Source organism: Lonchura striata, chromosome 18 (genome assembly GCF_046129695.1).
Source record: "Lonchura striata isolate bLonStr1 chromosome 18, bLonStr1.mat, whole genome shotgun sequence".
NCBI lineage: Eukaryota > Metazoa > Chordata > Aves > Passeriformes > Estrildidae > Lonchura > Lonchura striata.
Window position 1 is genome coordinate 5,125,955 of NC_134620.1, and position 12,503 is coordinate 5,138,457.

At 38.0% G+C, this 12,503-nt stretch overlaps 1 protein-coding gene across 1 annotated transcript in view; it reads left to right on the plus strand.

Moving 5' to 3' along the window:
- Positions 1-12,503, plus strand: part of CIT (citron rho-interacting serine/threonine kinase) — a gene marked incomplete at its 5' end in the record, with an annotated part of 54,295 nt that overhangs the window by 21,536 nt on the left and 20,256 nt on the right. Inside the window, 3 exons of the mRNA XM_077787292.1 lie at positions 2,502-2,676; positions 3,954-4,151; positions 6,327-6,380. Coding sequence (XP_077643418.1) covers positions 2,502-2,676; positions 3,954-4,151; positions 6,327-6,380 — 427 coding nt within the window. The remainder of the gene's footprint in view (positions 1-2,501; positions 2,677-3,953; positions 4,152-6,326; positions 6,381-12,503) is intronic.

Here is a 12,503-nt window from a genome sequence, read left to right on the forward strand (position 1 = left end):
CTTAAACTCTTTTCCAATTGAAATGATTCTCTAATTCACCATGTAAAAAAGTGGCTCTTTTTTGCAGGCCTGCTCTGCTCCCTGCTTGTTTTTCACTGATAGCCTTTCAAAAATATGCATCATTCTTCAAATAGTTGGGGCTCACTGTGTATTTTGTGTTTTCTCAAACATGACTGGGAAAATTGGTTTGTATTACAGTGTTTACTTTGGAGCATTTCCTAAGGCAGGTGATTTGTGTAGGTTTGCCAAATATATTAAATGAATACTAATAATTTAATATCTAAAATACCTCTGGAGAAGCATACATTCCTTCTTTAAACATAAACATTGCTAATAGATTTATATTTTACTCAGTTCCCCTGACACATGATTTTGAAATTGAAAACATTAAACACCCTTCACTCACAAACATTCCATCATGCCTTGATGGGTGAGAAGACAAGGAAGAACACTAGAGTTTTAAGCCAAGAATTTCTCTGCATGTTTTTGAATTCTTCTATTTCAGATCCTTTGTCTGCCCAAACTTTATTATTTTTCTTTAGATTTTAGCTGAGATTCCTTATCCTTACAATGTTGTTTTTCCTTCATAAATGCCTTAGAGGTGTTCTATTTCAAGTGTAGGAAAAGCATGGGTTGTTTGATACATCCTGCAGAGACTGATTTGCAAAACAGTATTTGCCCTTACTGAGTTCAGAGATTCACCAGCTTGGCTTGCACAAAGGTTTCAGTGTCCATTAGCTGCTGGATCCAACATCAGGCACTGCCTTTGTGGGAAGTACTTGGATAGATTTACCTCTAATATTGAATAGAATCAGACAAGGATGAGTTTTGGCAAAGACTTGCTTTGGTTTTGTTCCATTTTTGTGGTCATTATGCCTCCAGTATGTAATGGCTCCAATTTTCATTGCATTTCAAATATCTTGCAAGTTATTTTAGCCTGAGCAGCCAAAAATATTCACAGAAATAACTGAGGAACTTAATTGTGTTGCTTAATGTTCCAGATGATCTCCAGTTAATCACTCAGGGAGTTTGTTGAGGCAGCAAAAGTCATAACTTACCTTCAGTCTAAAATAAAACAGAAATGTCTTGAGGTGGAGCTGGGAAAGTGTATGGAAGACTGAGTGTCTCAGTCATGGGTGCTGAAGTGAGTATAAGGACTTAAAGCATCCTCTGGGAGCCCTATCCTTGACAGCAAAGCCATAGAAAACAAGAAAAACATATACAAATGTTTTAATATACAATTTAAAGTATATTGAGAGACATTTGTCAAATTATGAACTTAGCAGGATTGGTAGGAGATAGTACAGAATTAGCAACATTGTGAGAGAAAATTGCTTAATTATGCATGCAGATAGTTAATGAATTTGTGCTTATTTTGTGAATTGAGCTGTTGAAAATGTATAAATTGTTGTTGGACTGCATTTTGAACCCACAAAAGCTGCAGCTAATCTGAGCGTGCATCAAGAGGAGAGCTAGTGATTAAACTCTTCAGAGGAGAGGGGAGCTCTGCAAGCTTTTGTTCCAGCAGTATCTGAGGAAACCAATGATTATCAGGTTCCTGAGAAGATAGCCCAGTAAACAGCAGGAAATGAAATAACACCATTTGACAGTTCTGGCTGACAGTAATCTGTAGAGGTAAATTAAAAAAACAGAGAGGGTGAAAGGGTGGTTTTGCTTGCAATGCACAGAAATGTGAGTCAGAAGACTTAAGTTCTATTTTTAGTTTTGTTAAGTCTTCCTATTTGATCTTGGGCAACCCACATAATTTCTCTGGGATAGGATTAATAACAGCTTATCTCACAGTGAACTTCTTAAAATATTAATTCATTAATATATGTAGAGCTTTGTGAGGCTTCTAAGGAGAAAGCACTCTATGAGGCAGAATTTTCCAATGCATGATAACACAATTCCAGGAAGTGTAAATAATGCAGAAAGACCCTTTTATTGGGAGAGTGTCCATTTCAAATTATAATAATTAATCATTGCCAGCTCTCAAAATTCTTATGAGAAGAAGAATAGTAATTATTTTTGTTCAGTTTGTGGATTAAGACTTTGATCAGAGACAGCAAAGCTTCACTTCAGTGTAGGTCAAGTTTTATGTCCATTACAACTTTCAAAAGCCCTGAACAAAACAACCCTCAACACACTACCCCCAATTCTAAAGTGTGGTGTTCCTCTTATCTCATGGAAATACACTCTGAGAAAGCAACTCTCAGAATTTATTTTTCCTCTATAGAAAAACATGTGACAAGGGACTGATGAAATGGGAAGAATTAATTGTATCTTAAATAGCATTATAGATTACCCTCTGCAAGATTCATTTGTCTGTGCAACTGGCAAATATGGAATTTTAGTGCTGTGGGCATATGTTGATGAACACACTAGTAATTTTTATTTTTAGCTGGGATGTAGAATTTAAGCCATGAACTTAACTGTTCTACTTCACAGCAAACTTATGTTTCCCTTACTTGGGTTTGTCACTTGTGCATTTCTCTTACCAGGAAAGCCCAAGAGGAGATGATTTCAGAGCTCAGGCAACAGAAGTTCTACTTGGAAACACAAGCTGGAAAGTTGGAGGCCCAGAATCGAAAATTAGAAGAACAATTGGAAAAGATGAGTCACCAAGATCACACTGACAAGAACCGCCTGCTGGAGCTGGAGACACGTCTGAGAGAGGTGAAAACATGGCTCTGATCCTCTCAGCAAACTTTCCTAAATGTACCCCATTTTGTGAATACAGTGAGAACTAGAATTAACTTCTTGTAGTGGTATCTGAAAGTGTATTAGTAGTTTTTTTTTAAAAAAGCTCATTAAAAGCTTTATAAATGGAAGTATGAAGGACTCATCATCCTGAATCCGAGCTTTTAGATCATCTTGCTTTTTCAGAATTCTATTTCTGTGTTTGTTTGTACAATACCCTTATAATGTTATCTGGTAGAGAGTAATAGCTCAGCAATGTACAATGGCCAGACAGATAACCTGTAGCCTTAGAGTCTAGAGCTTAGAAAGCAAAGAACACAGCAGAATTTCTGTAAGAAAAAAGGAAGCTGCTGCTTCATGCACCATGTTCAGAGTTTTCTGGAAAGAAAACCTTACAGTAATATGGAAATATGCTCTTTTAAAGATCTGTGAGTTGTGCTTCTGTTTTAATTTTGTATTAACTAGTTTGGTTCTACAAATTCCTCTCCAGTCTCAGTCCACTAATTTTCAGCTAAGACTGAAATCTTGCCTTCGGCTAAGGTTGTTGAGCAACCTGTCCTACTTTGGCCAGAAGCTGACTGAGACCAGTGTAAGGTTTCTGACAGCCTTGTCACACATCTCAAGCACAACAGACAGATTCCCTTGGGATAGCAGGGAGCCTGAAGAAGGTGCTAAGATTTGGAATTGATTCTGAACAATGAGAACTGTTTTAGTTGTTTATTTCTTTTCTCTGGGGTGACATATTTATCCCTATGTATGCTGCAAGAAAACCTTCATCAGAAAGAAGCCATTCAGGTAAACCCAGAGCCAGATGAGCTTGTGGGTTTCTATAAAAGGAATCTGAAGGGAAGATGAAACATGGAAGTTGATTGCAAAATGTGTGTAATGTATGCCCACAGATTCTCAAATAAAGATCCTTAGAGGCTCTTAGCTTCAGTGAAGAAAGAGAAAGTTCATCACAAACTACCTCAACATTTTATAGTGTTTGATACGTTTGAGTTACAGCTGGAACTATTCTTGTGCCCTTGTTGTTTCAAAATGCCAGGTTGTTTTTTTCCAAGAAAACCAGTAGATTTTAGAGAGTAGACAAAGCTGTGTCCTTGATTTCTCAGTGCCTTGAGCAGTCTGTCAGGATGTGATTTTGGGAATAGACATGGCAATAGCATCTTAAAGGGGGTTCTGAAACAAGACTCCATTGCCTGTCATGTCTTTGTTAGTAACTCACATTTGGGTACTACTTTGTCTTTCTTCAGGTTAGCCTAGAGCATGAAGAACAAAAGCTGGAGCTCAAGAGGCAGCTGACAGAGCTGCAGCTGACCCTGCAGGAGAGGGAATCCCAGATCACGGGGCTGCAGGCTGCACGGACAGCCCTGGAGAACCAGCTCCGCGAGGCCAAGACTGAGCTGGAGGAGACCACGGCTGAGGCAGAGGAGGAGATTCAAGCCCTCACGGTGAGCCCTGGAACTTGTCCTGTCAGCTGCAGATACACACTAGAATTATGTAGGTGCATGTTTCATAAAGAGGTTAAAAGGAATTTTTATGATCTAATTTTTAATTTTCAGAAATGGGTATGAATTGTTTCTTGTGTTGGTAGAGGCATGAATGGCTAAAATGTCAAATTTTACCTTTAACCATTTGAATTCTTTCTAGTAATGGTTCATTGCTGCTTAAACTGACTGATGGCTTTTAGGAGCATTATTACTTTTGAGGTGAAAGTTGCATCTGAAATTGGTATTGTTAAGAGTTTACCTCTGTGATTTACTTATTTAAATAATAGCTCATGAGTTTGGATGCACTTGATGGTCATAAATGTTTTGATGATTTTTTTTTTTCCTATCAGTTACCCTGCTTTGAGGATACTTATTCAGGGGAAAAAAACACCTCACCAAATTCCTAGGGAGAGTGTTCTAACACATAATTTTATTTCAATGCTTGTTTCATTAAGAATTGTCATGTGTGTCTTGCAGTCTGGTGAGGTGTGTGAGTGATAGAAAGGAAAACAAAGTTCAAGTCCTGTCACCCTCTTCCACCCCAACCCCTGTAAATGGAGTTCTAGATTATATGCTGCTGGGTTGCTGTCTGTTGAGCACAAAAAGATGCTTCAAACTGACTCTAAGAAACATTTCCTTCATTTCCTTCCCCAGGGTTGTGGGTAGAGAGTTTGACCCGCTACCAGCTAACCTCCCCTTGAGCAGCAGCCTTTAATGACCTTCAGATCCTGTGATTTGGCAGTGTTGAATATGTGCATTCTCATGCTCCAGCGGCATTTAATCAAAGAACTGTTCTGAATATTGCTGCCATTGCTGGTTTTTGGGAGGGGAGGGGGGCTCAGCTGGCATGGGCACTGGTATTATGCTGATGCTTTGGGTAGATGAATGGCAGAACCATTCCCTCAGTTCTAAAGTGAGCACAGACTGGGCAAGTGCAGCAACAGCATTGAGGCCTAAGAATAATTGAATAGAAATGGCATTGGGTTCTTTCTGCTCAGAACTGAGGCAGTCCCTTCCCAGCTGAAAGCTTTGCATAACAGCCACTATCACTGCCAGGGGGCTGGCAGTGTGCTTGGGATCCTTACCCAGCAGTGAAACAGATGAATATTCATGACCTGTGTGCACTCAGTTATTGTTCCAGTTAATGGGGCAAACTGGTAGTGCTGGACCAGCTGCTGTTAGACAGTCCAGCCAAGCAGGCTTAGGACTATTCCTGTAATGGAGTTTTTTACATACTTTTATTTCTCACATGGCCTGTTGTGGTAAGATAGCTTTTAAGCTCTCATATTTGACTTCTGCTGAACGTTTTTTTTTTTTTTTTTCCTGTTTAGTCTCTTGGCTCTAAGGAAAATGTTCTGAATGAAGAAAGGTGGCTGGATGTGCTTGAGCAGTAACCTTTCGTTTGTTAAGTTTTCAGATAGCACATGACATTAGACACTTGTTAAGTCACTTTGAATTTTGAGAGAGGCCACGAGGCTGAAACAAGAACTTTTTGCTTTGTCATGCTGTGCTTGTAAATTAGGGGATAAAATGGTGCATGCAATACTGCATTCTTTAAAATGAGTGCTTGAACTTTTCTGTACTTTAGATGCTGTCCTCCAAAGAAATGATTATTTTGTTTTATAACTGCTTTTTAGAGAGGCTCGGGCTTAAATGTGACTTTATGGTAGGATTCAGGTAGATTGGCAGAGCTGTTTGGGGTAGCTTGCATTATACATTACTACAGTTTTGCTTTGCAAGCATTAAATTGTGTGCAGTGTTTATTTTCTATGAAACACCAATCGGGATATGGAAGTAAAACCAACTCAAATTAAAATTTCAAGAATGTAAAAACTTAACATGAGATCAACAAGTCTTCTGGTGACCATTTCAGATGGAACCTGTTACATAATTCCATTCTTGAGCTTGTACATTTTCCTAAAGCACTTCAGAGTTGGGAGCAGAAGTGTATTTTGATTAAGTAGGATGGGACTTTTGCTAATCAGTTCTTTGCCACTCCAAAGTGCTTTCATAGCCTGCAGCATCTGCCTTCCAAACTTTTTGCTTGCTGGTAGAGTGTTCTGCAGTTTGTTTAGCAACAGCATTCTTGAATTCTGATGTATGAAAAATTGATGATTAACTTCTTACCTCCTTTAGGCACATAGAGATGAAATCCAGCGTAAATTTGAAGCCCTTCGTAATAGCTGCACAGTGAGTATTAAATACAGATCATTGAATTATTTTGAAATTAAGGATAATGAAACAAACAATTTCCTAATTTAATCCTTGATGACACTAGTTCCTAATGTGGACTTCTGGCTTCAAGGTGCTAGTAGGAGCTGGATGGATTGGATTGGATTTCTTTTAGGTTTCAGGTAAACCTCAATTTTGAGGTTTTAGATAATGAAATTGTCACTGTTCTTCTTTTTGGAGAAGAAAGTAAATTAAAATATCTCATTGCAGTGCAGCTAGTAAGAATGGTGTAGCAGCTGCAAAAAATGACTGTAGGTGAAGATCTTTTCTGCTCACAATAAGAAAAGATCTACCTGTCCAAATTCTGAGCTGCATTGTAGATATAGGCCTGAGTGGTGTTTTAAGGAGGATTTTAACAGTTTGAAGAGACAAGAAATGTTAAGGTTCCAAATAATACTTTGACATACAGCAGAGAGAACTCCAGGATCTGAATTTTCACCTTCTGTTGCCTGAGATCTTTGACATGTTTTCGGATTCATTTCATCAGTCCAGGACAGATGTCCAAGGGCTTTGTCTATCTGCAGGGATTCTTGAAGTTTAACACTATCTTCACACTTGTTTGTGGTAGTTGATGGAGAGTATCTGCCTTTCAATGACATGAATTACACAAGTGTTGGATAAGGACCACAGTCCTCTGGGTCAGCAGTGATTGTAAATTATTCTGGGCCTTTTCTCTCTACTCCATACTCTAAGCAAGGCTTAATTGCTGGGGCTTTTTATCTTGATTGTTTCCCTGCTTCCAGTGATTTCTTCAAATGAAATATTTCATGCTGTAGGAGTAAGTCTCTAATGTGTAAGTTTTCATCTTTTAAAACATGTTTTCAGCATGACAGTCTTTCTATTTTCCTCACTTGCTCTTTAGCACTAAGCAAGGAGGGTCTTCTGAACATGGAATATCTAGGTAGGAAGAAGTTAGGAAGTACAGCTTTCCAAAGTGTTTTAACCTCTGTCTAAAAGAAATCCTACACAAGAAACTTCACTCTTTCCTTCCTCATTTCTTAGATTGACTGTCTAGCTCCTATATGTCATCATAGATCTTACATCCAGAGCTATCTTCTGTTGCTCTAGATCTTGCCTTTCATTCAGAGTGACAGCTTTTTGTGAAAACACTTTTGTGATCTCCATGAAGGGAAAAAACAGGTGTGGAAACCCTGTGGCTTCTGTTCACTGCAGGGTCAGGTGTCTTGCAGAACTGTAACTCATTATCCACTGACACTTCAGCTCTGAGTGTGGGGAACAAGCTCCAGCAGTGAAGAATGACACATAACATTTCCAGAATGTCAAGAGCTTCAAAGGACTTGTAAAAGTGTTGTACACTGTAAGGCCCTTCAGTGGGATAAGTGGGATCAGACATCCTCATCAATAAGAAATTAATTAAATAGTTCCTAAATGAATAATACATGCCCATGGTGCATTCTCTTTGCAGCCCAGGAGAATGCATGTATAATTTAATTGACCAAGGACAGATAATTTCATCTTGTGTGTTATGACTGCTCCTAGCTGTCCATCCTGCCTGAGGAATCAGGAAATCAGGGCAATCTTCTATTGCCAGTGAGTGTCAAGAAATGCTAATTATACTGCTTTCACCAGATGTTTCAAACTTGTTTGTGTCTGATGGTAGCAGTATGATGCAGGCTGTGCTTTTAGGTGACCATGTGACTTCACTTGAATGTGATTAGAATTTATACTCCTTTTAAAATCCAACAACACTTCAAGGGAATAATTGTAATATGCTGCTGCTTATATAGCCTGATAAAGGATGGATTTATTCTTTCAGGAAGTTCTCAAGAGAGATCCTTTTTAAGCTGACACAAACTCCTTGAACTAGTCTGGCAAACTTTGTTAGGGAATTGCTTTTTATTTGATCTTATTCAGAAGCCCCGAAACAGCATAAGAATTACAAAAATAAGATTAGGCAGGAAATGAAAAATTAACAAATTGAATTACTTCAGTACTTTTGCGGTCTTTAAAAGATAAATAAAAATACTTAATCTACTTTTATTGGTATTGTTCCTGTTTCTCTAGCTTCACAAAGGTCACAGCTTCTGACTGTAGAGAAGGCTGTGTCTGCTTTCGTTGTATCCTCATTGCACACTTGTTCTTCCTTCTGCTGAGGTCTCTGACCAAGGAGGCATTTTTAGGTTCTCCTTTTTCATGCTTTCTGTCACTCAGTTGAGCAAGAAATAATAGGAAATGTAATTACAACAAATATTGTAACTTGTGCTACCTGCTGAACACACACATGTGCTAGTGGGCACGCACAATCGTATCTTATCACAACCTCCTCACAATGACAGCTCATCCAGCAAATCTGTTGAGGGAGAAGAACTAGATCCCTATCTTTATTCTATGAAATAAATGGCCCATTTGAGTGTTAAAAGTATTTTTCAGGCAATCAAAGCAAGATCTAGAAATAAAAGGCATACTTAAATAGGAAAATTTACACATTTGTTTCCAGATATCTCTGAATTATGGCTTGCTCTGAGATCACCAACATGTTTAAAGTTAATAATATAACTAAGTTATTTAGATAATAATAGAATTGTTTACAAAAGGAAACTTCTAGTAAGCAGGCAGTAAAGTATTTAAATATTTAGCATGAAATAGTCCTATAAAAGCCTTACATTCAGCTTAGTAAGATACTGGAGAATCACCATCTGAATCATCTGGGTTTTTCAGGTACAGGCTGTTGCTTTTAGTCTAGGAATGAGTAGCATTTCTTACTCCTAATTGGATATTGCATTTCCATTTATTCAAGTTTTCCCCAGTAAAACAAGTTTTATCTTCTTCCCTTCTTGAGTTTCTTCTGTCATCGTCTTGTGTTCCAGTCTTAAACATTAACAGGCTTGATCTGCAGTTGTGCAAGAGCTTGGATACTGAGGCATTAAATCTGCAAGCACACCAGACAGGTATAATTTAAGCTATGTGTGAATTCCTGCTGAATTCATTCTAAGATCCTGATTCCACATTTGCTTCATGAGTTGACATAAGTTGTGTTCTTGTGAGCTTCCAAAATACTACTCAGAGATGTTACTTTGATACTAAATTGTCTTTCAGAGTAAAGGAATGTTGCCCACTGTGACAAGGCTAATACCCAGGCAAAAACTTTTATATAGCTTTGTTAAATTTTTTTTAAAGTAAATTTCCTGTTGGGTGGAAGGGGTTATCCTTGATTCCCTTTTCACAGAAAATATTATGGCAGATACCAGTTACTGGCAGAAATGGACTTTTGAAGTTTTTGTAGCCTGACAAAATCAAAGAATTGTAAGGTGTTACTGTGAGAGGTTAATGAGACCTTCATTGTGGATAACATCATCATTTGAGGAAGAGGCTCCTGTTTGGGAGAGGCAGCTCAGCTTCTGGGACCTAGAACAGGAACACAGGGACTGGGTGTTTTAATCCTGGCTTGCTGTGGGAAAGAGTGGAATGCAATCTGGGCAGTGTCCAATGGGCAGCATCCCTCAAGATAAACCATGAAGAGTTTTTGGAGACTGAGATCCATGTTTAAAGTGTGTTTCAAGGCACAGATATTGTCTGACTGCAGAGAGGGGAGGAAAGTGAAGGTTTAATTGTCAGGTATTGATGGAACAGGCAGAAATACAATCTGTCTGCAGCCCTGTTGGAGAGCCTGAGCTTCCCAGTGTTGGGATTTCTCTGCCTGAAAAGCTTTGTCTCAGAGAGTAGGTAAAGACAAAAGGAGTTGATGTCTGCTCTCACTTCCTGCTCACAATAATTTGGGGCTGAGAGACAGTTTTTTCTTGTTTCCTATTTACTTTTGACAGGTAGCTTTCTGGTAAAAATTAGTGGGGATGGGGAGGAGTGGAAATGGACAGAGCAACACTATTAGTCTGGAATTACATTAAACTCCAAATAAGACACTGCTGATAGCATCCCAAAACAGTTTCCCTTGCTGTGTCCTAGCATTTTTCTGCATGTTTGTTGATGGCATCTGAGAATTGAAACACCTTTAATGAAGGAATAGGGTATGGGGAATTTTGCAAGCTGCAGTTACTAATATATCAATAAAACTCCTTGTTTTTCTCCTTTTCCTCATTATTGTGCCTGTAGATTTGCTATGTGGAGCATATGGATTAAATTTAGTACATTTTATCTGGTATGCAAACCAAATAATCATGGACTGTTTGTTGCTCTGATATTTGGTTTAATCCATGGCTGGAGAGGTTTGTAGGACCAGGGGTAACAGCTGTGAATCTGCTCAGCCTCACTAGAGGAATACTTTGCTTTCCTCAGATTATTCAGTGGGGAGGGAATTATGCTGGATACAGCCCCTTCTGCTGAAGAGCTGCTATGCTATGCTATTTAAAAATGAGATACAGTCCTCTGCATCAGGATAAAGATAAGCTGTGTGCTTAGATGTAGTGTGCAGTGAACAATCTGTGTAGTTAGATGGTATCTCTGGTTTATGGATTAGTTGTGATGAAGATGTGCATAAATAGTGGAGAAAATTCCAGTTGCTCAGTGAGTGGTGATGCAGTGGCATAGATACAGTGGCTGTCTAGAATTGCTTTTCCAAGGTTTCAAGTGTTTATGGTTAATTTTATAAACTTAAAATGTGAAGATTATATGATGGGTTTCTAAAGATTATAATAGCATTTTCTTACTGACTTTCCTTTAATATGCTTCACATTTACCTCAGAATAGCTCAGGGTTGGTTGGTTTGTTTGGGGTTTTTTGGGGCTTTTTTTTGCCCGGGGATTTCCTTAACTGCAAAGAAAAATATCTAAAGCAATTAACATTTTCCAGGTATGTGATTCTGGTATAGGTTGTATGTATGCCCAAGCCAATATTTCCAGTTAAAATGTGGGGGGTTTTTTGATCTGTGTTTTCTTTTATGTTGATCACCAGAACAGGCATTTATATCACACTACAGCCCATTTTCCTGTGTCAGCATTACCCATTACTCTTTAGGCTTTGTAGTGTTAATAAACTCTCTAATCCTGTTGGGTTATACATAGCTGTAGATAGCTATTGGATGTGTTAAAAAAACATCTCCTTACCTCATGAAAAATAAAAGATTGTGCCAAGAGGAAAAAATTTTCTCTTGTTAAAAAAACCTATCTATCTAGACTACATTATCTAGGTTATAATATAGTTGGAATTTAAGCCAAGGTGTTTTGGAATTGTCAGTAAATACACTGTGAGAAGAAGGAAAGATGATATGTCACATCTTCTGGAACCCTTCTTTGTTAACTGCTTCATTATTTGTCTGAAGTTTTCCAGAAATATCCTACTAGATAAAATATAGCAGTGAAATATAATATGATCTGGTTTAATTTTAGTTGCATTCAGGGAAAGAAGTCAAAATCTCAGAACCTAGAATAAAAGAAAATGGGAGCTTAACTTCCAACCCTTAAGGAATAAAATCAACTTGAAATACAGCCAGTTTTAATAATTAATTAAGTAGTTGGACATATTAACTCTGCATATTTTGTGTTTCCCTCACTTGGTTTTCTTGTATTCCAAAACTAGCTTAATATTTTTAAATAGAAATAATGTGTACTAGTATATAAAATAGATGTAGAATAAACTATGAATGTATAAAATATATATTGAAACTGCCTAGATATATAGTGTGGTTAAACATGAAATTAAAACAAATGGGAGAAAAAGTGAGTTTCTGATCTGGCAGTTAGTAGAGGTCTCAGCTGTTGTAAGAGCAGTAGGTAAAACATTGTGAAAACAAATGTTATTTTGCTCCTTTTTGCTTGTATAAACAAATCTAAGTTCTTATTTCTGTAGCAGTATAGGCACTAACATGTCCTTACCACACAGGCTGCCCCCTCTGAAAGCTTGGTGCAAACAATGCAGGGAAAAATGTGGATTTTGAATGGGGCAGTGAGAAACAAGCACATGACCAGATTTCTTCAGAAATGTTGTGTTTTGAAGTGTGAATCATTTTGATTTGACCCTGAACATATGGGTGGCAGGAACTCCCCTTCACCCAGCAGGGAGTAATGGTTGTTGGACTTTTTCTGCTCACAGTTTAGAAACCAAATACTGTTAATTTAGGTCTAGGAGAGGCATGGTAAAAGGCTGCCAAAATATGCATTACAGATTCTT